This window comes from Psammomys obesus, unplaced genomic scaffold, assembly GCF_907164565.1.
Source record: "Psammomys obesus unplaced genomic scaffold, mPsaObe1.curated_primary_1811, whole genome shotgun sequence".
Classification (NCBI taxonomy): domain Eukaryota; kingdom Metazoa; phylum Chordata; class Mammalia; order Rodentia; family Muridae; genus Psammomys; species Psammomys obesus.
In genome coordinates, this window is record NW_026590859.1 from 121,008 (window position 1) to 146,535 (window position 25,528).

Genomic DNA, 25,528 nt, shown 5'->3' on the forward strand with positions numbered 1-25,528 from the left:
GTGTGTGTGTGTGTGTGTGTGGTTTGTTGATGCTTAACTTCTTGAGGTCTGTATATATGTTTGATATTAGCTTATCTATTGGATGTGGAGTTGGTGAAAATCATTTCCCATTCTGTAGGCTGCCATTTTGTTCTATTTATGGTGTCTTTTGCCTAGCAGTGTCTTTTGCTTTACAGTTTCATGAGGCTCCATTTATTGTCATTCTTAGTGCCTGTGCTATTGCGGTTCTGTTTAGGAAGTTGTCTCCTGTGCCAATTAATTCAAGACTAATCCCTACTTTGTCTTCTGTCGGCTTCAGGGTGTCTGGTTTTATGTTGATGTCTTTGATCCGCTGGTATTTGAGTTTTGTGCAGGGTGATAAATCTACTTGCATTCTTCTACATGCAGACATCCAGTGAGACCAGCACCATTTGTTGAAGATGCTTTCTTTTTCCCATTGTATATTTATGGCTTCTTTCTCAAAAGTCAGGTGTTCATAGGTGTGTAGATTTATGTCTGGGTCTTTAATTTGATTCCATTGATCAACATGTCGTTTTTATGCCAATACCATGCTGTTTTTATTACTATATCACTGTAGTACAGCTTGAAATCAGGGCTAATGATAGCTCTGGACTTTCTTTTATTCCTCAGGATTGTTTCAGTTATCCTGAGTTTTTTGTTTTTCCGTATGAAATTCAATATTGTCCTTTCAAGGTCTGTAAAGAATTGTGTTGGAATTTTGATGGGAATTGTATTGAATCTGTAGATTGTTTTTGGTAGATGTCCATTTTTACATTGTTAATTCTACTTATCCTTGAACATGGGAGATCATTCTATCTTCTGAAATCTTCTTTAATTTATTTTTTCAAAGACTTGAAATTTTTATCATAAAAGCCTTTCACTTGCTTAGATAGTGTTACCCCAAGATATTTTATATTATTTGTGGATATTGTGGAGGGGTTTCTTTCCCTGATTTCTTTCTCAGTTAGTTTGTCATATGTGTATAGGAGGGCACTGATTTTTTTTAAGTTAATCTTGTATTAAGCCATATCGCTAAAAGTTTTTATTAGCTGTAGATGTTCCCTGGTAGAATTTTTGAGGTTGCTAATGTATACTCTCATACTTTGACTTCTTCCTTTCCAAGTTGTATCTTCTTTATCTCTTTCAGCTGTCTTATTGCTCTAGCTAAAACTTCAAGTACTATATTGAATAAATATGGAGAAAGGGGACAGCCTTGTCTTGTTCCTGAGTGTAGTGGAATTGCTTTACATTTCTCTCCACTTAATTTGATATTGGCTATAGGCTTGCTGTACATTACCATTATTATGTTTAAGCATGTCCCTTATATCCCTAATCTCTCTAATACTTCTATCATGAAAGGGTATTGGATTTTATCAAAGGCTTTTCAGCATCTAGCGAGATGATCATGTGTATGTGTGTTTTCCTGTCATTTTGTTTATGTGGTGGATTACATTGACTGATTTTCGTATGGCAAACCATTCCTTCATCTCTGGGATGAAGGCCATTTGATCATGAGGTATGATTTTTTGATATGTTTTTGTATTCGGTTTGTGAATAGTTTGTTGAGTGTTTTTATGTTCATAAGGAAATTGGTCTGTAATTTCCTTTGATGAATCTGTGTGGTTTGGGTATCGGTGACTGTGGCTTCATAAAATACACTTGGCAATGTTCCTTCTGTTTCTATTTTGTGGAATAATTTGAGGAATATTGATGTTAACTTTTCTTTGAAAGTCTGGTATGCATCTAGCCCTGGGCTTTTTTGTTTGGTTTGGTTTGGTTTGTTTGGGAGACTTTTAATGACTGCTTATATTTCTTTAGAAGTTACAGGTCTATTTAAGTTGTTTATCTGATCTTGATTTAACTTTAGTAAATAGTATCTATCTATAACATACATTTATTTTAGATTTTTCCAATTTTGTGGAGTACAGGTTTTTAAAGTATGGCCCAATGATTCTTTGGATTTCCTTGATGACTATTGTTATGTTCTCCTTTTTGTTTCTGATTTTGTTAATTTGGATATTCTCTCTGCCTTTTAGAATAAAGATTTCTCCATCTTGTTGATTTTTCTCAAAGAACCAACTCTTTGTTTCATTGATTCTTTGTATTGTTCTTTTTGTTTCTACTTTACTGATATCAGCCCTCAGTTTAATTATTTCTTGCTCTTTGCTTCTCTTGGTTGTAGAGCTTTCAGACGTGCTGTTAAGTCACTAGTAGGAGATCTCACCAATTTTTCTATGTAGGCATTTAGTGCTATGAACTTTTCTCTTAACACCATTTTCATTGTGTTCCATAAGTTTGGGTGTATTGTACATTCATTTTCATTCAATTCTACCAAGTCTTTGGTTTCTTTCTTTATTTCTGTCTTGACCCAGTAGTCATTCAGTAAAGAGTTGTTCAGTTTTCCATGAGTTTATAGGCTTTCTGTTGTTGTTGAAATACGTCTTTAATATGTGGTGGTCTTATACGATGCAGGGGGTTATTTAAATTTTCTTATATATTTTGAGGTCCATTTGCTTGAAAATCTTTTTCTAACACTTTACTCGAAGGAAATGTCTGTCTTTGATGCTGAGGTATTTCTCGTAGCAGCAGAAGGTTGGATTCTGTTTCACATCCATTCTCTTAGCCTGTGTCTTTTTATTGGGGAATTGAATCCATTGCTTTTGAGAGATATCAACATCCAGTGATGTTAAATTCCTGTTATGTTGTTGGTGTTGATGTTGGAGGTGGTGGTGGTGGTGACGGTGTATGTGTGCATGTTTTTTTCCCTTTTTGTTTCTATGTTGTGATATTTATTTCCTGTGCTTTCATAGGTGTAGTTAACTTCCTTGGACTGGAGTTTTCTTTCTAGTACCTTCTGTAGGGCTAGATTTGTGAATAAATATTGTTTAAATTTGACTTTATCATGGAATGGCTTGTTTTGTCCATCAGAGGTGCTTGAAAGTTTTGCTGGGTATAGTCTGGGCTGCATCTATGGCATCTTAGAGCATACAAGACATCTGTCTAGATCCTTCTGGCTTTTAGAGCCTCTATTGAGAAGTCATGTAATTTTAATAGGTTTACCTTTATAAGTTAGTTGGCCTTTTATTCTTGCAGGTTTTAATCTTTCTTTGTTCAGTATGTTTAGTGTTTTGATTGTTATTTGGCAAGGGGAAGTCTTTTCTAGTATAATCTATTTGGTGTTCTGCAAGCATGTCCTTCTTTAGGATAGGAAATTTTTCTTTTATGATTTTGTTGAAAATATTTTGTGGGCCTTTGAGCTGGGATTATTTTTTTTTTCTATTCCTACTATAGGTTTCAACCTATAGTATAGTTTTCAAACCTACTATAGGTTTGATCTTTTTATAGTGTCCTAGACTTCCTGGATGTTTTGTGTCAGGAATTTCTAGATTTAACATTTTCTTTGATCCATTTCTTTTGTTGTATCATCAATTCCTGAGACTCTTTTCTCCATATCTCCATTCTGTTGTTGATGCTTGCCTCTGTAGATCCTGTTCACTTAGGGTTAGGGTTAGGAATTCCATCAGTGTTTTGTTTTTTTTTTTTTTTTTTAATTATTTCTATTTTTAGTTTCAGATTTTGAACAGTTGTATTTATTTCCTTCAGCTCTTTTTTCCTTGGCTTTTTAGGCTTTCTTTAATGGGTTTATTCAGTTCCTCCAATTTTTTCTTTGTCTTTCCTTAATTTCTTAAATGGATTTATTTCTTGTTTAAAGACTTCTGTCATCTTCACCCATGTCCACTTTCTGGATTATCTTCTTTAGGTGTGTAGATTTCATTATGTTTATCATATCTTGTAGGTCTATATAAGCGAGTATATACCAAGTTTGTCTTTCTCCTTCTGGGATACTTCACTCAGAATGATCTTTTCTAGATCCCACCATTTGCCTGCAAATTTCATGATTTCCTCCTTTTTGATTGCTGAGTAGTATTCCATTGTGTAAAAATACCACAATTTCTGTATCCATTCCTCTGTTGATGGTCATCTGGGTTGTTTCCAAGTTCTGGCTATTACAAATAAAGCTGCTACAAACATGGTTGAAACAAATGTCCTTGTTGTGTACTTGAGCAAATTTTGGGTATATACCTAGGAGTGGTATAGCTGGGTCTTGAGGTAGCACTACTCCTAATTGTCTGAGATGATCAATCCTCATTTAGAAAGACAAATGGGATGTGCATTGAATGTATGACAGGAGTCTACTGCAGAAGGCATCTGAAAGACTAGCAGTGTTTCAAAGCAGACACTAAGACTCATAACCAAACCTTGGTAGAGTGCAGGGAATCATATGAAAGAAGGGGAGTTAGTATGATATAGAAAGGATAGGAGCTCTACAAGTACCAAATATATCCGGGCACAGGGTCTTTTCTGAGACTGACACTCAACCAAGGACCATCTATGGATATAACATAGAACTTCTGCTCGGATGTGGCCCGTGGTAGCTCAGTAACCAAGTAGTTTTCCAAAGTAAGGGGAACAAGGACTATTTCTAACAGGATCTCAAGGGCAAGCTCTTTGACCTCCCCCCCCCCACCCCAGGGGAGGAGCAGTCCTGTTAGGCCACAGAGGAGGACTTTGCAGCCAGCCTTAAAGATACCTGATAAAACAGGGTCAAATGAAAGGGGAGGAGGTCCTCCCCTATCAGTGGACTTGGAAAGGGGCAGGGAGGAGACCAGGGAGGGAGTGTGGGGTTGGGGAGGGAATGAGGGAGCGGGATACAGCTGGGACACAGAGTTAACAAATTGTAACTAAAAAGAAAAATAAAAATTAAAAAAAAAAAAAGATCTCTGTCATTATCATAAAGTTGACTTTAAGGTTGTTTTCTTGCATTTGAACTGTGTTGAAATATTCAGAGCTTGCTGTAGTTGGATAGTTGGGCTCTGGTTGTGACATATTGCCTTGGCTGTTGTTTATTGGGTTCTTAAACTGCTGTCCAAGCATCTGGGTTTATGGTGATTATCAGTCCAGATGCTGATTTGTTTATCTTTATTAGATGATTCTTTTATTTCTTGGTCTCTGTTTCCTCTCTGGTCTTCTGGCTGGAGTGTCCTGTAATTGGGCAGAGGGATGCTACCCAAGTTGGGTGCTGGTCTTCTTGCCCAGCAGGGAGTCTCTACCTGAGTTGGTGGTTGGAACATGGTCATAAGGAGAGGGAACACTGAGAGAGTGAGGGGTTCCCCAGGTGTGCAGCCTACTTGGAGTTCTGGTGGCCAATGTGGCCCCTGATTGAGCATTTTTGTTTATATTTTTTAAAATGGAGATAGGATGGGCAGGCATTGAGAGAGTTAGGGTTGTCTACAGGCAGGCAGGCTACCTAAAGTTTTTGGAGGCCATTGGGCTGTCTGATGGAGCAGGGAGTTTTTGTAGGAGTTATGGTCAAAATATCAAAATGAATATTTTATTATCATTATTAAACCATCTTAATAGCTTCTTATTTTTATATAGTACTCCATCCAGAGTCTTATAAGAATAATCATAATCAGCATGGCTTTATAAATTGCTTTAGCATTTATAAATGCTAAATGTTTTCCTTTGTCCTCTAAGTAACACTTTAAGTTATTATTCAAAAAAATCTTAGTCTCTTTATGATGTTTTCTAAATCTAGTTCAGAATCACTGAAATCATTCAGCATCCAGAACTATTTTTAGTATTTTAATAATTTAGATATTACCAGATCTAAATTATTACCTTTTTAGAATATTTCCTCTTTACAATGTTCTCCCTGCCCCTATACTTCACTGGATTTGTCTCATATACTCCTGTATATCAAATCATGGTCTTTCTTTTTATTACTCTAGTCTGCTACTACAATATAAAAAAATGTAATGGAGTAACAATAAACAAAAATTTTTCTTCTGTACTTCCTGATATCTCACTGTGTATTTACTGTGACAATTTGTGATATATAATAAGTTGTGCACTGACCACAGAGGAAAAATACTGTATATACTTACTAATTCAGAGGTGTTGACCTTGTCCTCTTGTTACTAACTATTCTCATGTTTATACAAAACAGCCTCCCTGTCCAGTTGGACAGTTGGAGAAAACAGTGACACCTTCCTTGGTATGATCCTTGACCTAACAAAACTCTTAGAGCCATTATCTATAAAAGCACCTTCCTCTGTTTGTATTTCTGTTAATAACCAACCAGAGGGACAGTCTTTCAGCAGATCCTCATGTGCCACTCATCACCTATGTAGTCTTTCCAACATGGCATATTTCACTACTACATCAACACCCTTCACTCTTATTCTCTTTTGGGGTATGGTGGGGGTGGGGAAAATGTTTCCCTGTGTAGCCTTGGCTGTCCTAGACTCAATTTGTAGACAAGGCTGGCCTTGAACTCAGTGATCCGCTTGCCTCTGCCTCCCAGAGTGCTGGAATTCCAGGTGTGCACCACTGCTCTTGGTTCCCTTTACTCTTCTTTATCTTTGGTCTTACACTGGCTTTCCATGTGCTGGAGAAATTGTACTGTGGTTCATGGTCATCCTCTGTGTTACATGCTTCTGGCAATCCAAAAGGGTAAAGAGTTGAATGGTGAGGAGTAGTGGTGAATGAGTTAACTATATTTTTATCCTTAACTCTAATACCAACCCACAAATAATCCAACATATAAGTATTTTTTATTTATGTCACATAAAGTAGTTGCTAAGTAACCCCAGAAGACATAGTATATCATTCTGGTGAAAGTATGTGTGAGTCAGGCCTGAGTGCATTGCCAGTCACCAGCTGTGAATCCTTGGGACAAAACACTGACCATCAGGCTTCATCTTTCTTACCGATCAAATAATAGCTCCTATCTTATTGAAACAGTCCTAAATGAATGCCAGAAAATGTTAGCTATTATTTATTAGTTATTGATCTTCAAATAAATTAAATATTTTCTTTGTCTGTAAGTTATTACATCTAGTTATCCCTCATAATCCTGATTCTAGAATTATCCCAGATACCAAAACCTTTGGATGTTCAAATACCTTACATAAAAAGGGGTAATACTTTCCTGGAACCTCCTATATGCCTTAATTGTAGATTACTTATGATAATATAATACAGTGAAAATTCTTTGTAAATATTTTTAAACTATATAGTTATACTATGTGGGTTAGGGAAAATGGCAAGAGAAAAGCCTTTGTATATTCATTAGAGTTATAGTTATTTTAAATGGTTTTGATTTTCAGTTTGTTGAATGTGTAGATGTGGAGCCTGAAGGTCAAGAGGGGAGTGGGTTACTTTATGACACCTGCTATTACTGTGCTAACCCTGAGGATTACTTTGAAACAAAGTAGAACTTTTCAACATCACTAATGATCATAGAGCACAATGGTGCTGTATCAGGTTGCAGCGCTATTAGTATGTGAAGTTGACTAAATTTGTGGTAAACCTATTTACTAACCAAACTTCAGAAATAGATGTTTTAAGGCATGGATACGTGTATATAAACAAACTAGAGTCTTCTGACACAATGGGTTCAGTATTTCATAATACAAGTTTGTACTTAGTAAAATTATAACTTAAATCTTAAAAGTTACTGATTGCTTTCAAAACTGTAACATTTATACAGTTTTCCTTCCTCTCTCACCAATTAGCAATATCACAGGTGAAAAGTGTAAAGAAGTGAGTATCTGTTTAAATTCAGAAGGAGACAGCGGTGTTCCCCCTCAAGTTCTGCTCACAAGTCAAGAGAACAACAGGTACCTATGCACATCCTGAATTCAAAATGTTTGCAGCAACTCAGATTCAAACAGAAACAATTCGAACAGGATAGTACACATAGAAGTTGGAAAGTACTTCTTGAGCTGGAAACTCAGTTTGTTTCCTGGGTGACTGCCATTTTTATGATTTTATTTGGCAACTGGTAATACTGTGCTAAGGTGTTCTATGAGCCTTTGAGGAGCAGTGGGCTTTGCTTTTTCCTGTGGAAGCCAAATACACCCACATACCAATGTGGGATCTCGTAAGGGTGGCTTTCTACCTCTTTCCTGATTTCTGTACTCACTTGGCTTCCTGTGACACACACACACACACACACACACACACTCTCTCTCTCTCTCTCCCTCTCTCTCTCTCTCTCTGTCTCTCTCTCTCTCTCTCTCTCTCTCTCTCTCTCTCTTTGTGTTATACTTTCAAGGCAGGGTTTCTCTGTGTAGCCCAGGCAATCCTGAAACTTACTCTGTAGACCAGGCTGGCCTCAGACTTAGATATCTGCCTGCTTTTGCCTCCCAGGTGCTAGGATCAAAGGCATGCACCAACACTGCCTGGCTTCACTCTCTCTTCTTTCTGTATTCCACCTCAGCTTTGTTCATCCCTTCCATGCATCCTCATCACAAACCCTTATACGGCACCTACTGGCCAAAGGTTTGGGATTGAAAGAGAACCAGTACTACATTGAATGCATCATGATGACTTAATTGAGTATGATGAATCACTGAACTAAGCACCAAATGATCCCCAGGGTCCAGCTACAGTCTGGGCCAAATGCAGCTGTTTGTGTTGCATTAGCCCTTCTAATTGCACATCCTCACCCAGTCATGTTGCCAGTGGCTCCTTTCTTACCCTAGGAGCGTTGAAACAGGCCCAGAAACCACATGGCCCACCAAGCCCCAGCTACTTACAAATTTGCCCATTTTTTAAGCAGTTTTGATTAGTAAATAAGATTACTCCAATTTTGACAGTTTTACATATCAACAACTTTACACTGTAATCTAACACAACATTGTTGTGGTCTGTGATCACAGTGATGTTGGGAAGTTCTATTTTAGATTAAAGAACCAAAAGTGACAATAAATGTGTTACTGCCTTTAAGCCTTGAATTTCTATCCTTTTCCCTTGTCTTATTCAGTAGATGTTCTAAAGATTGCTCAGTTCTATACTGATTACTCAGTGCTTGGACCTCTCACAAATTCAAAGCTCCATATTTCTTTGTATCATGCAGAGCTATTCATTTGCTTGCTAGCGTCCCAGGAATCCCAACACACCCTGTCTATAGATCCTCAGGATATTCTCATAGATAACAGCACAGACAGTGCATATCTGTCATTTTCAGCTATATAAGGAGTTTGAGGTCAATCTGGGCTACCTGAAATCCTGTCTAAATAAACAAACCTCTTTGGGCTGGAGAGATGGCTCAGTGGTTAAAAGCAATGTCTGCTCTTCCAAAGGACCAGGGTTCAATTACCAGCACCACATGATAGGTCACAACTGTCTATTATACCAATTCAAAGGGATCTGACACCTTCGCACTAACGCACATAAAAGAATATTAAATAAATCATTAGAACTTATGTTCTCCCCTAAGTTTTAATGATCATTCTGTTTGATCCTCCTCAAATGGTTATTGATATCATGGCTGCCAGGAAGTAGGAAACTTGAGGTGTTTACTTGAGTATGCTATCCTACAACAATACATTTTTATGTTAGTCCCAAACTCCTTATACGACTCAAAATGACAGATCTGCACTAGCTGTGCTATTATTTTTGGTGTGTGTGTGTGTGCTATTATAGAAGTCCTATGATATATATAGATACATGTCTGTGTGCTGTTATAGAAATATATATGTATGTATATGAGCAAAAGGCTAATGTAATTTTTTGAGATAAAATAGCAGAATGCCATGCTTTAGGAGATTCTCTAAGACTGTATCCAAGATTCTCGTAGAGTTTGTTTCCTTTACTGTTGGGATCTATGATGAGAAGGCTGTGCAGAACAAGTTCCCGGCTAACCACATAATCACACTGTAGGAAGAAAAGAAAATAACAGACTGGGAGCTGGGGTTGCTTTTACAAGAAATTATTTTTACAACATTCCATAAAGCACTTAAAATACCATTTATATAGATGCATATATGTAAGATTATCCACCTGAAACACTTTCCTATCTTTTTTCCCTAAGTTTCATTAGTCCAGCTTGAAATTCACTCACCCAAGAAGCCTCCTAAACAGCAGCATTGCAAAATGATGTCTCTGTCTGAAATTCAAAGTATTAGCTGCCTGTATCACTTTCAAAATAAACTATTTTCTTTTAAGATCCAGATGTGTGGTTCAAACATGTGATTTCAGCACTTGAGAGGCTGACAAAGAAGTAATGACACAAATTCAAGGCCACTCAGGACATTTAACCTGTGTCAAGAATGAAAAACAAAATAAAAAGTAGTATGAACTCATTTTTTTAATGGTAAATATACAGAATACTTTATATATATTGAGCCAGATGTGATGGCTGACTTCTATAATCCTAGCAGTTACTCTGGAGAACTCTAAGGCAAGAGGATACCTTGATTCTGAAAAGAAAAACCAAAAATCCTGTCATAAACAGATCAAGGTCATTCTTGACTACAGTCTTCCAAAGCATCAGGGTTCATTATTTTTAGAAACACTTTGTAAATACGGAGTGAGAATCTACATAAGCACAAGACCTGTGTGTCTAGGCCAAATGTCAAAGAGATAACAAGGAGGAGGCATATGATGAAGAAAAGATTGTAGGCACTGCAGGTAGTGGGTGATGCTGACCAGTCTTGAGAGATAGAAAGAGAACAATAATGAGCAGTCAAGTAGGCAGAGACAGCTGGAGGCCAGGTGGGCCCTCAGGGGTTTGTCCACTGGTTGAAGGACAGTGTTCAGGCCAAAAAGGAAAGGCTTCAGTCCTGTGAGGGAAGAGCTTAGTACCCTATACTGAATAACCACCCTTGCTTATTTTTCATGATAGTAACAGGACAAACTGATTCTTCTCTCAGAGGACTTGTCACTATTTACACCTCTCCCACAAGCATACATCTAAAGAGTCTCAGGGAAATACTTTGTATCTTGTGGGTGACCTATGTATTTTCTATAACTAGTCTCTGTTTCTTAACTGACAAAAGGAAAAATAAAAAATGTAATCATTAATCTCTTCTTTCTATTCCACTTCCTCCTTTACATCATACTTTCTTGTGCCCTGCATAAAAACAACAAAAGAAGGTAATAAACACTTTTGATGAATCTGCATTTATATATAATATCAGCACCCTGATTATTAGCATATGAATTCTTCATGGTTTAGTTATTCACTATGCTGTCATCTAAGTGAAAATATCATGTTATTTTTAATGTCCTTTCTTGAAAAAACAAACAAAACCAAAAAATCAACAAAAAAATGCAAAGTTAGAGTACATCTAGAATTACATGTTAGTTTAGAAGTCAATTCATTTCAACAGAATAAGATCTGAGCTTCAGGTCTTCAATATACTTCACAGAAATGCAAAAAAAAAAAAAAAAAAAAAAAAAAGGGGGGGGCGAATGAAACTTCTGCAGCATCCAGGAAAGCTCTGCTTTTGTTGGTCAGGGTGGAAGCTGAAAAAGCTCACATCAGAAACAGAAGCTTAAAATGTAAGCTTTATTTTCTGCTCAGGTAGAGAGGTAGCCAGTTCGGGATCTGAACTACATCCCGAAGGGAGACTGTACATTTTTAAAGGATGGGAACACAAAGTGAGGGGGAGCAGGGTCAGCTGTCGCATTGACCAATCATATTTTGACATAAGGGGCTGAGCAAGGAAGTACATGTGGGTGACTGGGTCTTTCCAGGTCACCTGGCCCTTTGCAGTCGTGTTGTATTGCAGGATATTTGATCCCATTGTGAACTCCAAGATTGTGAGTTGTAAAACCCTGTTTTTTATTTGTTGTGGTTGAACCCTAACACATACCTTTAATCCAAGAACTTTCTGTTTATTGTAAACAGGTGATTATGGTGTGGTTCACCCAGCCCTAGTACACACCTTTAATCCAAGAGCTTTCTGTACACGGGATTTAGTAAAGTTAGCCCTAGGTCAAGAGGTTGGAGCAAGAAACCAGCTAACAAGAAAGAGTAGGAGGGACTTTGAGTTGAGGGGTATTTAAGACAGCAGTGTAGACATAGAAGCAATGATTAGCTCTCTGGCATTTGAGCTTTTAGCTTTCTGGCTTTTGAGTTTTTTTTTGAGTTTTTTGAGCTTTGAGCTAGCAAGCCTTTGGCCTTGGGTTTTTTGGCCCTTTCTTCCTGGGCTGTCAGCTGAGCTAGTGCGCCTTTTGGGCTTTTTCCATATGGACATGAGCTGAAAAGGAAGGTCAGCTGGGTACTTTTCTGCCTCTCTGAGCTAGCAGGTTTTCAACCCAGCATCTGGCTCCTGAGTCTTTATTGGTAAAATAGAACATTTGGGATTTTCATTTTTGAAAACATCACTTCCCCTCTTGGACCTTGGCCTGGTATTTAGAATGATAGAGGAACAAGTGGACAAGCTGCTTGTAGTCATTTAAATCAAGAGATTGGTTTAAATTTAGAGAGATAAGGGAACAAAAGAGTAGGTAAGCTTTAAGTCAACACATTCAACACAATTGCAACCTGTGTACCTTAGTTTAGATAACAGATAATGGCAATTTCCCTCTTTATATCCTGTTGGTATAATGTTCTTGTGGTATGTATACAATTGACCCTTGTTCATTCAAATGCTGATTGCTCTACTCCACTATCTGGTTTCAATCCAGACATTGTATTGTGATGTTTATTCTAAGCACCACCTGTCTCAAGTTTGTGTAAACATGCCACTATTTTTTCTCTGTATTTTCAATAAAACAACCAGCCAATGCTGAGCAATGGAGAGAATAGGGTGGGACATCCTGGTCCAGAGGGGAGGAGAAAGATGGGAGTGGGAGGAGTTGGAGGAGAGAGATCTGCAGGAGAGAACTTGGAACCACCAGGAGAGATGAACCAGACCTAAGATATGACTAAAAGCAAGTATAATGTGGGAAATCTGAATGGGAGGAAGCTATGCGGGCTTAGAGGTTTAGGATGGAGTAATCATTGCCCAGCATTGTGCTCTAGGTTAACTAAATACATCCTAGTCTCTGTGTGGTCATTTGGGTATACAGCTGGTTTAGGAATAACTACTGTTTAGCTCCAGATAAATTAATAATAAATATTAATAATCAACAACAACATCCTTTACTGGTTCACAGACAAACATGAAACACCTCAAGAAGCAGGAGAAGAGTTGAATTCCAGGACATGGGATTATGAACTCAGTTTTGACCCTGCCACCAAGATGGAAATTCTTCCTGAGATGGCGGGACCCAGAAAATTGCCTCTTAACTCTTTTATCCTGCCTGCTTAGTGGTCACTTCCTTGCACCCTTACCATACATTGAAATCACAGATCATCTATTTAGAGCACAAGACTGAATGACAGAAAACTGAAGAAAGAAGATGTAGTCTAGGAGTTATGCTTTATAAAGTCCACCATTTCTCTTCCTTATTTTAAAATGCTTATAATATGGCATGAGCTCCTTAGGAAAAAATGCAAAAATATATGAAAACAAGTAATAATTATTCTGTGTAACAATAACCATTACTAATACTTTTATTTTTATCATGCTTTTTCATATCTGTCTCTGTACATGTGTATTTTTCTCAAATCATTCCTACATTTTTAAAACAGAGCACACTCCAAAAACACTTACGTAATATCAGTTATCGCCTTCTCTAGGGAATAGAAGTAACTTGTTTATTTAAAAATATTTTAAATGGTGATGGGAAGAGTGACCAAGACTACTCAAAAAAACTGTCTGAAAAACTGAACTCTGGGTTTCTTCTATTTTAAAAGTTTTTTGTACTATGCTCTGTATTTTTTTAAAAATTTTTATTTAACTTTTATTAATTACACTTTATTCATTTTGTATCCCCCCATAAGCTCCTCCCTCCTCCCCTCCTGGTCCTACCCTCTCTCCCCTTTCTGCATGCATGCCCCTCCCCAAGTCCACTGATAGGGGAGGTGCTCCTCTCCTTCTTTCTGACCTTAGTCTATCAGTTCTCATCAGAAGTGGCTGCATTGTCAGGGTTCTAGGTTATCTCCATGAATAGTCCTTGGTTGAAGTATGAGTCTCTGGGAAGTTCCCTGTGTTCAAATTTTCTTGTTCTGTTGCTCTCCTTATGGAGTTTCTGTCCTCTCCAGCTCTTACTATTTCCCACTTCTTACATAAAATTCCATTCACTCTGCCCTACAGTTGGCCATCAGGCTCAACATCTGCTTTGACAGTCTGCACGGCAGAGGCTTTCAGAGGCCCTCTGTGGCAGGTTCCTAGGTTGTTTCCTGTTTTATTCTTCTGGCTTTCAGAGGCCCTCTGTAGCAGGTTCCTAGGTTGTTTCCTGTTTTCTTCTTCTTCTGATGTCCATCTTCTTTGCCTTTCAGGATGGGGATTGAACATTTTAGTTAGGGTCCTCTCTTTTGCTTAGTTTGTTTAGATGTGCAGATTTTAGTGAGTTTATCCTATGTTGTATGTTTATATGAGTGAGTATATACCGTGTGTGTCTTTTTGCTTCTGCAACAACTCACTCAGGATGATCCTTTCCAGGTCCCACCATTTACCTGCAAATTTCATGATTTCCTTATTTTTAATTGCTGAGTAATACTCCATTGTATAGGTGTACCACAGTTTCTGCATCCATTCTTCAGTTGAGGGGCATCTGGGCTGTTTCCAGCTTCTGGCTATTACAAATAAAGCTGCTACAAACATGGTTGAGCAAATGTCCTTTTTGTGTACTTGAGCCTCTTTTAAAGAACAATTATAAAATAACTTACCTTTGAATAAATTTATACATTATATTAACAAGAAAAGTACAACTTTGTTTTGTTTTGTTTTTCAAGACAGGGCTTCTTTGTGTAGCCTTGGCTGTCCTGGACTTGCTTTGTAGACCAGGGTGGCTTTGAACTCACAGAGATCTGCCTTTCTCTGCCTCCCTGAATGCTGGGATTACAGGCATGCACCACTGTGCCCAGCTTAAAAGTTCAACTTTTAAGAAGCATCAATCCCTAGGCTCAGGTAGTTTAGCTTTGTTGGTTTTGTTGTGGGGCTCCTATCCTCTCTGTGTCCTTGAGTGGGCTAGGGGAAGGTGATAGGAAGCAGAAGGGAAGGACTGGGAGGAGTTGAGGAAGGGGACTTCAATCGGGGATATATAATGAATAAATTGTAAAAATAAATAAACTAGATAGATAGATAGATAGATAGATAGATAGATAGATAGATAGATGTGGGGGGGAGCATCAGTCAACACAGCTAAGTTGGAACCAAGTAGGAGAGGTAGTGCTGAGGTAGTGAAAAGCATGACAGCTATTGGAAACCTATGACACTGAAGAAACAAAAGCTAAAAGAATTGATTCACAAACTGTTCCCGGTAAAGAAATGATAAATAATTGAATTGATATGTTTACACTGATTTAAATATTATGTGTGCTGTCCAGAAGGGGCAGAGATAAGGGTTTTTTTAAGGTGGAGACTACAGTTATCTTGTTTCTTTGGAATTTGTAACTGTATAAAAAACTTTTACTCCCCTCAACTATACAAGAATCTGTCTCGGTCCCCTGTACAAAGCAAATAAGTGTATTTACAAAAGCCAGAGCAAATGATTAATTATTTCAAAGCAGATTCTGGAGAGAGTGCAGCATTCTAGGAGCTCATCTTTCAGGAATTTAGGACAGAGGCCAAAAAGTACTAGGAGGGTACGTGGTACAGAATGGGGTTTCCTTAGCCATCACAATTATACAATGTGTATGGATATATATATGTATCTAAGCATTACATGGTGCCTCATAGATATTTATGAATTACATGTTATTTATAAATTATATATTTTTAAAAGAACTTACCTAGTTAATAATCATATGTTTACATTTAAGATAAATGGCCCTGGCTAGGGTACAGCTTGGCAGTTGAAGCTCTTACATACAAGCAAGAGGCCCAGAGTTCAGATCTCTAGAACCCCACATTATTCTAGCCTTGGAAGGCTGAGAAATAACATCCCCTGAGCAAGCAAGCTAGCTAAAGTCTCTGTATTGGTGAACTCTGAATTTGATTGAGAGACCTTGTCCTAGAAGAAAAAGTGGGGGAGAAACTGAGCAAGATTCCTGGGGCAGGAGAAATAGTTAAAAGCACTTGTTATTCTTGCATAGTTGTAGGGTTCAGTTCTTGGCACCCATGAGGTGCCTCTGCTCACACCATCTGTAATTCCAGTTTTGGAGGTTCCAACACCCTCATCTTCCGGGGACACTGCGTACACATAGTGTACAGACATATATTCAGGCAAAATCCACATCCACATAAACAAAAACAAATATATCTTTTTTAAAAAAGATTACCATTATGAACCTCAGGCCTCAAAGGTACATGAATGCACAAAGAGGTGTGCACACATGTATAGGTGAACACATACATGCATACATACTACACATATACATATGAAAACAAAAATTAAAACAAGTACTCATATATAGTTATATTTTGAGCCATGCTCATGATCTCAAAAAAAATGTCAGAATCTTTCTGGATATTGAACAAAATTTGCACATACTTATTGCTAGTTTCTGTATTTTAATAGCATTTTATGGGTGTGTTATATAATAATTGGCTTGGCACTATCCTGGCTAGTTGTATGTCAATTTGACACAAGAGTCACTGGAGAGGAGTAAACCTCAAATGAGAAAATGCCTCAATAAGATTAGGTCATTTTCTTAATTAGTGATTGATGAGGGGACAGCCCATTCTATTGGGGGCCACCTCTGGGCAGGTAGTCCTGGGTTCTATAAAAAAGCCAACTGAGCAAGCCACGAGGAGAGCAAGATAGTATGCAATGTTCCTCCATGGCCTTTGCATCAGCTGCTGCCTCCAGATTTCTGCCCTGCTTGAGTTCCTGTCCTGACTTCCTTTGATGATGGACTGTGATGTGGAACTGTAAGGCAAATAAACCCTTTCCTCCCCAACTTGTTTTCTGGTTATGGTATTTTGTCACAGCAATAGAAACCCTAAGACAGACACTGTAAGGATGAGCAAGACACCATCTTGATTTTAGATTATGAAAGACAGGAGAAGGAAAAGGCCTATGCAAAGTCCACTGACCCTACCACCACCACAACTACACACAAGAAAATGCAACTTGTAGCACAAAAAATATTAGCTATTAGAGAATTCTTGAAAGTTTGTAACATATTTACCTTTTAAGTGTCTGCTGCATAAACACGAGGACTTGCGATCCCTAGATTGCACATAAAAAGTCCAAAAGTGCCTGTAAGGCCAAGAGCTGGAGAAGCAGAGACAGGAAGGTTCCTGAGGCTTACTGGATCAGTAAGCTTTACATTCAGTGACTGCCTCACAAAATAAGTTGGAAAATGGGGTGGTTTGAATAAAAATACCCCCACATAAGTCCGTAGTGAGTGTCACTATTAGGAGGTATGGCTTTGTTGGAAGAAGTGAGTCACAAAGGGGTGGGCTTTGAGGTCTCAGAAGCTCAAGCCAAGCCTGGTGGCTCACAGTCTCTTCCTCAGCCTAAAGATCCAGATGTAGAACTCTTAGCTACCTTTCCAGCACCATGTCTGCCTGCATACCACCATGCTTCCTGTCATGATGATAATGAGCTAAACCTCTCAACTGTAAGCCAGCCCCAGTTAGATGTTTTCCTTTATAAGAGTTGCCTTGGTCTTGGTGTCTCTTCACAGCAATAAATTGTAAGACAGAGTTTCTGAGGAAGGCAACAGATGTTGACCCCTGGCCTCATGTACACTCATGTACACTTACCTGCCTGCACAGTTGGCACACACCCATATTAACAAATGCATTTACAACATTCTCCATGTACAGAAGAACAGAGACAGATGCAAAGCCAAAAAATGGACAAAATAAGTGTCCTTCTGAGAACAATCCTTGTTTCTGTACTTGTTTTTTTCTGAACTCCTGGAGATGAAGTGTGGTCCTGCTCCACTATGCAGAAAGGTCAGCTGGCCTGTAGGTGTTACCCAGTGGGATTCTATTGCTGTGAGGAGATACTATGACCAAGGGAACACTTATAAAGAAAAACATTTAATTGGGGCTGGCTTATATTCAGAGGTGGAGTCCATTATAGCAGGAAGCATGATGGTGTGCAGGCAGACACGGTGCTGGAGAAGGAGCTGGGAGTTCTACATCTGGAGCCACAGGCAGCAGGGAGAGAACTGGCTTGAGTTTCTGAGACCTCAAAGCCCAGCCCCTAGTGACACACTTCCAATAAAGTCATACCTATTCCAAAAAGGCTACATCTCATAATAATCCCACTCCTTGTTATTATTATTGTGGACCAAGTATTCAAACACATGAGTCTATAAAATTACCGCACTCGCCCTCTGAAAACCATAATGTAAACATATAATTCCTGACACACACACACACATACACACAAATACCCCTCTGCCCCACTGTCCTACCACCCTTCAAAAAGCTTATAGGAAATTAAGAGTCCCATTCTGGTCCACAAGCCTGGTGACCCTCTTTCCTTGTTTCTCTTTGACAGTTTAACAAAATATTTCCCATGAACTAGAGAAAGCGCTTTTATTTTGAATCTTCTCCTTCATCAACAGGTTTGACTCTAGACTTCAGGCAGCTGTCAGGATCCTGGGATGTTCACTGTCAATACTGTCATTGAAAGCTTTACAAAGCAGAGCTGAGAAAACAGACAGTAGCTCCACTTCATGAGTGGGCTAACAGTGCTTGTCCCAAGGAAGTAATTTGCAGCAACCATGGATCCCTAGGGGATCCTCTAGGGGAGGAGTGACTTTAGCGGCTGGGAATCTAGTGGGCAAACCTTTAAGATTTGAGGACTGTGAGAAGAGGCCGTAAGAAAATTCAAACGAGAAAAATAAGTATTTTCCCTGATCAGATATGACTAGTGCCAAATACAACAAAGAACCAAGAGGCCAGTCTGAGGCAGCCTGGATAAGCACCAGGGGTGCTGGCTGCCTGATGACCCATAAGTCATGCTTCAGGTCTGTTTTTTAGCTTCCTGTGCTTTATTCTACAAGTTCAAGTTCTGAGCAATGATCACAGGGCGAGCTAGTCTTTCCACCCTTCCTTGTTTATGTGAACCAGGGTCAGTTCCAGCTGCTTAGCTCACCCGAGAGCAGCAGCAGAGCCGCTTCCAGGAGGAACACCTCCGCATCCGAAGGGAAACAGCACAACCCTGGGAGGAGCTCAGCGCACCTGGGGACACAGCCTGTGGAAGCGTGCCACCCAAGCTGAGGAGTGAAGTAAAGTGGCAGAGAAGGACTTGGGAGGAATGCAGCTACAGATGGGAAAAGTTAAAGGTGGTAGGGAAGGAGCACAGCAAAGTGGCACAAAGGCAGACAGTTGACAAGCTCCAAATTGCTGGGCAGGCGCACAACACCATTGGCCCAGCCCCTTGAACTGAGGCCCCACCTTGCTGCCAGTCGATTGGCCTAGTTTGCACCACCTTGAGTCACTAGCCAGTCGGGAGTGGCCTGGCCACGCCCATTTGTTGTGTCGCTCAGCACACTAGTTTCAGGATTGTTGCGTGCTTTCATCCAGCTCAAAGCTGCTCTCTGGCTTCCTGGTGCTCAGTTTTTCCTTCATTCTGCTAACATGACGGCGCCTCTCGCGCCGGACGCAAGGCCTCGGCGTCCCAGAAGGAAGATCTACACTCTCTGGTGGTACTTCCTGAGCATCTGCGCAGAGGCCCTTCTGTACCTGCTGTCTACTGTATCTGGTAGGATCCAGGAGAGAGGCTGTGCCACTGGGATGCTGGGAGGAGCTTATCTGAGCCCTGGATGGAGGACCTAGTAGAGTTCTAGGGTTGTGCAAATGCTTGAGTTTTGCCATGGCAGTGGAGACCAGGCAGTCCCCATCCCCAAAATGCAGACTTGCAGGGCTGGGCGATGTGAGTGGAGAGAGGGGTAGAGGTTCACCTAGAGCTTGGTTGTGTCAGTAGCAGGTTGAACTGCTTATGCTGTGGGTAAGCAACTCTGGGTTTAGGAGGGAGGATAGGTCACACTTGGCCTGTTTTATCTTGAGTCAAGTTTCTTTGTTGCCTGAGGCAGTATGGGCTTGGTTTACACGTAACTTTTGTTTGGCTTTGCAATTTTATTAGATAACCCCCCACCCCCCACCCCCACACACCATATGGAGTGGTTAATCATATTTCTCAAACCCCTACTCCCGGCTTAGAGTTATTGTCTGACTCTATCACCAAATGGCTTTGAAACATTATCTTCCTTTACAGATAAAGTCACAGTAGAAAAGAACAATCTAAACCTCATTCCTAAGACGAGAAGTAAAGTAACACTCAGGTTTCACCTTAGCTAATGAAGTAAAACTCAAGGTTTATCTCACTACATTTGGATGGTGTTTCATTACATGGAATAAATACTATACATACTTACTGTGTAAAATTTACACTAAGAACAATGTTTCTGTTTTCTTCTGCTTTTCAACACTCTGTGTCTGTATCCCTGATACACAATCCTGACATGTAGTCTGTATATATTTCTGCATGTTGGGAGGCAGTGACAAACCAGTCTTGTGTGATCCTCTTCCACTGGTTGTTCACACACATGTATGTGTATTAATATAAGCAAGCACTTTAGTAGGCTTATAGATCCCTATGATAGATACATAGTAGATGATCTATAAATATTTGCTAATATTTATTTGAAGTAGCAAGTATTAACCAAAGCTTAACACTAAGGAATAGAACCATGTTCTGGAGCATGCTTCTCTTAATAGATTTAAAAATGGCTTAGGGCAAGACAAACAACAATCCAAACTATCACACTTTAAACCACTGGCTTGTAACTGTTTTTCCTATATATGGAAAAACATTACATTACATATTTGACTGTTTTCTCTTCAAACTTAGTTGTAATATTACTTCTCAAGGAGACCTCCACTGACTTTCTTAACTATACATAACCCAGTTTAACCCGCCTCTCAACTTGCAATCATACTTCTAAAAAACTGTCTTTTCTATTCTCTACCTCTTCAAATTGGAAGGCAAGAGATTTTTGTGACTCCAAATGTCTGGGTTTTTGCCTTAATGTTGGCACTTTTACAAAACCCAAGTACCAGAAGGTTAAATATCATGTTTGGTCAAGGCATGGAGCATAGAAAAGATTCTTCTGGCTTGCAGGAAGAAAGTTTTTTAAGGAGCTTTGCCTTCTACCAATCACTACAAAAATTCACTTCACAAGGAATAGAAGGGGCAGATACTAGCATAATAAGAAACAAATGGATTTTTTAAAAGAATAATGTTTGGGACAAATTTCAAGCTAAAAGTTTAAGAAGACTCTACAGTTATTTGAAATAGAGAAAACAGATAAATAAGATGAATAGGATATAACATAAATGGAGGGAAAACAAAGTAAAATCTGAAAAGTAAAATATTGAAACCTGCAAAACTTAAAAAAAAATAACACCTCATTGTGATAAACAGGGAGAATTGAGTATGGCCTCATTTTTGGAACAACTCAACTTGTGAGGAAAAGGGTTTATGAGTGGACAGTGATCAGCATGGAAAGCCTGTCCTCAGGATTGCAGCAGAGAATCTATCAGAGTTTGAGGCTGGTCTCCTTCTTTCAGAAGATTGGCTACTTCTTTGAACAAAGTTGCAGCCTCCTGTTGTATCTGCTCTCATAGGCCTGTTTTAGGTCTTTCTAAGATCAGTAAATGCTTACACTCTAGTATCTCAGCCCTTACTCCATGTGCTACAATGCAGGGGAATAGTCTTTATGTGTTAAATTGCTGAGTTTTAAAATACTAGTAGACAAAGAAGGAGGAGGAAGAGGAGGAGGAGGAGAAGAAGAAAGAAATAAATGGCTCTCCTTTTTCCAGTGTATAAACATTTAAAGTGACTTTTCATTATAAAAAGCATGACAATATAACCCTTGCAAGTCTTTTTGTTGTACTCTTACGCCACTATGAGAAGCTGGTATTGGACATTGTGGCCACATTGATGACTAGCTTTCATCTTAGCTATTAAACACAGCCACATGTGACCTATGTGAGATACCCCAAAGGAAGGGAACTGAGTGATTCTTCCAGAACTAAGGCACAAGATGTTCCCTCCAGGTGTCTAGAAAGAGAAGAGAGCTACTCAGCATACACAGCAAGGAATTGAGTGATTTAAGCAGACACCCCAGGTAGACTCAGCTGCCCAGCAATTACTTGGTTTGACATGAAAGAGACAAGAGATAGGTAGAGTGCTAAAGAATCATGAGAAGTGAGGGGCTAGTTTGGAGCAGTTCAGGCTGTGATGTTTTTAACTAATGTGTTTAACAACATGATCCTTTGCTTGACTTAGTACAACTTGAATCTAAAGTAAAGCTGCTGTAATGTCCCCAAGCATTATAAAAGGCTATTTCTTGAAGACTGAACACAGGATATGGTGGCATCTGCTTTGGGGAGTTCCAGATGAGGACTGGAAAGGGGCCACAGCATTGGTAGTGGTGGTGGTGTGGCCTGGACACAGGTTGTCTATCTTGACACCTAGTCTGCTACCTACCTGGAATTCATTTCTACACAGGTTACTCCACCTTGTTCTACTTCACTTTTCTTATAAAGAAGGAAATTTATACATGATGAGTATGGAGATAAGTTAGTTAAAGAACACTATATGCTTGGCACAGTGCTGAATGTTTGTTATTTCTAATTTTCTAAAAATCCTTATCACTATTGTATAAGAAATAAGTTCTTATATCTGTTATTACTGTACCTACAGGAAAATACAACCCACAGTATTTGGAATTCACTTTCTAATTATAGCAGAATGCAGAATGAATCCATAATGACCTAGCACAGTGTAAATATTTTGACATGGATGAAACATTAACACAGGGAAATGTTTATAGCTAAGCTAATAAAATTTTGTTTTAAAGACTGGCTGAAAACAGAAAGGAAAACATGACTTTCAGATATTTTCAAAGAAAAATTTCTGAAAAGTAAAGAATTTGAATTTTGATTTAAAGAATCAATCACAGCACTCACTCAGCTTTGGTGTTAGGTACCAGGGAAGTGCTAATTAAAAAGATATGGTCCTTTAAAACATTAATCATATCTCATTGTTTTACTTTTGAATAAAGGGCTAGCTGATTCTGAAATAAAACAAAAGCTAAGACGATGTTATTTTAAGCAAGCAAGTCAGGGGTCTTCTTGAACTACTACCACTGCTTGAGTAAAGAAAGCCATGCCCTAATCATTTAGAATCTTGCTGAGAACATTTTGACTTTTTTCTGTCCTCCCTACTGTAAAATAACATTTCTTAGTTGATAAAAGTGGTAACTCACACTTCCCCTTTATGTTCTTGCCCTCTTTTTCCTAGATGCTTGTGAACTACCACCACCATTTGAAGCTATGAAACTCAAGGGTATATCTAAACCCTATTATGACATTGGAGAGACAATAGAATATAAGTGTAAAAAAGGATACCTATATCTGCCTCCATTCCTCATGGTTACTACCTGTGAACCAAATCATACATGGGTCCCTATTTCAGATGAAGGTTGTATTAGTAAGTAAATTCAACTTTTTTGTTTGTTTGTTTGATTTTCAGACATTTTAGGATGGGGTGCATATACCCCTATTGCAGGGATAATTTTCCTATGTGAAACAAAGATTTAATTTAAAAGTAAGTATTTTTGTTTTCAGGCTTTGAGATATTTATAGGGAATCTCTTTTTCTTGACCTTTAGTTGATTGCATAATTGCTAATCTTGTACTTGTCATTTGTATTAATAAAACACCATGGCTAGGGCAACTTATAAAAGAAAGGGTTTTATTGGACATATGGTCTCAGGGGGTTAGGAGATTAGGGGGTCCATAATGGTGGCTCAAAGGCATGAAGAGCTGAAAGCTCACATCTCAGAATGGCAAGTAGGGTCAGAACATTTACTGGGAATGGCACAAGTCTTTTGAAACCTCAAAGCACACCCCAACCCCCGTGACAGTCTTTCTCCAGAAAGTCCACACTTCCTAATCTTCCCCAAACAGCCACCAACTGGGGAATCACTATTCAAATGCCTTCATGGAGGACATCTTATTCAAACTACTACACCCTTATAATATAAATCATTAAATAATCCACAAACTCAAAAGAACCATGAACGATTTTGACTTTGATTCAAGTGCAAACTGGCCCTGGAGCTGGATTAAAATTTTTATTGTTATTTTCTTCTAGAAGTGGAATGTACTAAACTAGAGAACCCATCATTTGGCAACATACACTACATAGATGGCAGAATTTCATGGGGTTCTCGAGCTCAATTTACTTGTATGGAGGGGTAAGTTGCTCCTTATGGGAAATAAGGTAAATGTTCCTGATCCATTGTTTTACTTTTCTTTTTAATCATTCAAGTAAATTTACTTTTGTTTACTATATGACAAGTTGTGCTCCTATCTGACAATATTTGGGTACTTTTTGGAGATAGGGGGGATATTTAATAAAGAAACTGAAGGAAAACAAATACTTGCTGTTTCCAAAAATAAGTCTATGATAAACATTAAGACTTGGAATAATCTGCTGTGGATGATGGTTCATACTTGTAATTCTGGCACTCAGGAGGATGAGGCAGGTGGAGCTCCTTGAGTTTAAGGGCAGTTCTGGGATACACAGTGAGTTCCAGGCCAGTATCAAAAGGGGGTAGGTAACTATGGTGACCTTATCCTTCACAGTCAGGTATACTTACTGCAAATTCAAAGTGAAAGTGGGGGTTTCGTGAAATTGAGGTAGAACTGCTAACCAAAGGAGAATTCTATATACCTGAAGTGTCTCAAAAAGGGACATTAGACACTGAGAAACAGTCTTTACTCTCTAGGGCTCTCACAGAAGTAGTTGTGAGTCTTGGAGAATGTTTGCTGTGACTGTAACAGAGAGTTTCAGGTAGTAATCTTTTAATCTAATCAAGTAAAAGCACATTCAGTCAAAGCTATGTGGAGGAAATCTTCTAGGTATTTTTAGGGAACCAAAAGTTCAATCCATAAATTCTTCTGAAAGACATTATAATCTTTTTGAGAAACCCAGTAAATACAGAAGTGATCAGACAAAATAATAACGAATACCAGATAGTAACACTTCATGGTGATGACATGAGAGCCCAGAATAATAATCCGTGAATTTAAATCTTGGGGAGACTTGATAGCATTAATCCTTAGCTGTTCCTAGAAAGACATTATGATCATAATATTAGTAAGCGATAACATATTACTTCTATGTGTTAGTGGCTGTGTGCCACTCTAATTTATATAATTATCTTGAACAATCCTGAGTTGTTTGATTTTTTTTTTTTTTTTGTGACAGGGTTTTACTATGTAGGCCTAGAGCTTTTGTTGTGTAGACTAAACCAGCCTTGAACTCACAGAAAACATGCATGCCTTACTTCCCAGGTTCTGGGATTAAAGTTGTATACCATCATACCTAGGTATTTGTATGTTTTTAATTGAGGAACAAAAGAAACTTTAAATGGTTTGCCCAACCTTAAGTAGCCTGTCAGTCATGGAGATAGGACTGGAGGCCAGGCAGTCCTTCCTAGGGAATCCTTTCTCCTCTCCTTCATACTCCAAGAGCAAAATGGATGAGCAAAGACACAAAAGCAGAATAATGTAATTGAAGGAGATAGCAAAGATACCAGGTCACATCAGATATGTTTAGACTTCATACCTCTTGGACAGTGTGTGTTTACAAACTCTCCATCTGATCAACATTTAGTTAGATTTGTTTAGTGCTTTCGT

At 38.7% G+C, this 25,528-nt stretch overlaps 2 protein-coding genes across 7 annotated transcripts in view; both read left to right on the top strand.

Moving 5' to 3' along the window:
• Cr1l (complement C3b/C4b receptor 1 like) overlaps positions 1–14,511 on the top strand; it is a 57,185-nt gene extending 42,674 nt beyond the window's left edge. For 2 of the 3 annotated variants that reach the window (XM_055609172.1, XM_055609170.1), the window contains exons 11-12: positions 7,581–7,685; positions 9,884–10,022. In XM_055609172.1, coding sequence (XP_055465147.1) covers positions 7,581–7,685; positions 9,884–9,902 — 124 coding nt within the window. In that variant the 3' untranslated portion in view covers positions 9,903–10,022. Of the gene's footprint in view, positions 1–7,580; positions 7,686–9,883; positions 10,023–12,957 lie in introns of those variants that run through there. The other variant, XM_055609171.1, reaches the window with a different exon arrangement.
• Positions 14,512–19,331: 4,820 nt separating this feature from the next.
• The window catches only part of Cd46 (CD46 molecule), a 49,874-nt gene continuing 43,677 nt past the window's right edge, over positions 19,332–25,528 (top strand). For all 4 annotated transcript variants that reach the window (XM_055609254.1, XM_055609256.1, XM_055609257.1 and 1 more), the window contains exons 1-3: positions 19,332–19,518; positions 23,125–23,313; positions 23,979–24,081. In XM_055609254.1, the coding sequence (XP_055465229.1) occupies positions 19,395–19,518; positions 23,125–23,313; positions 23,979–24,081 (416 nt within the window). In that variant the 5' untranslated portion in view covers positions 19,332–19,394. The remainder of the gene's footprint in view (positions 19,519–23,124; positions 23,314–23,978; positions 24,082–25,528) is intronic.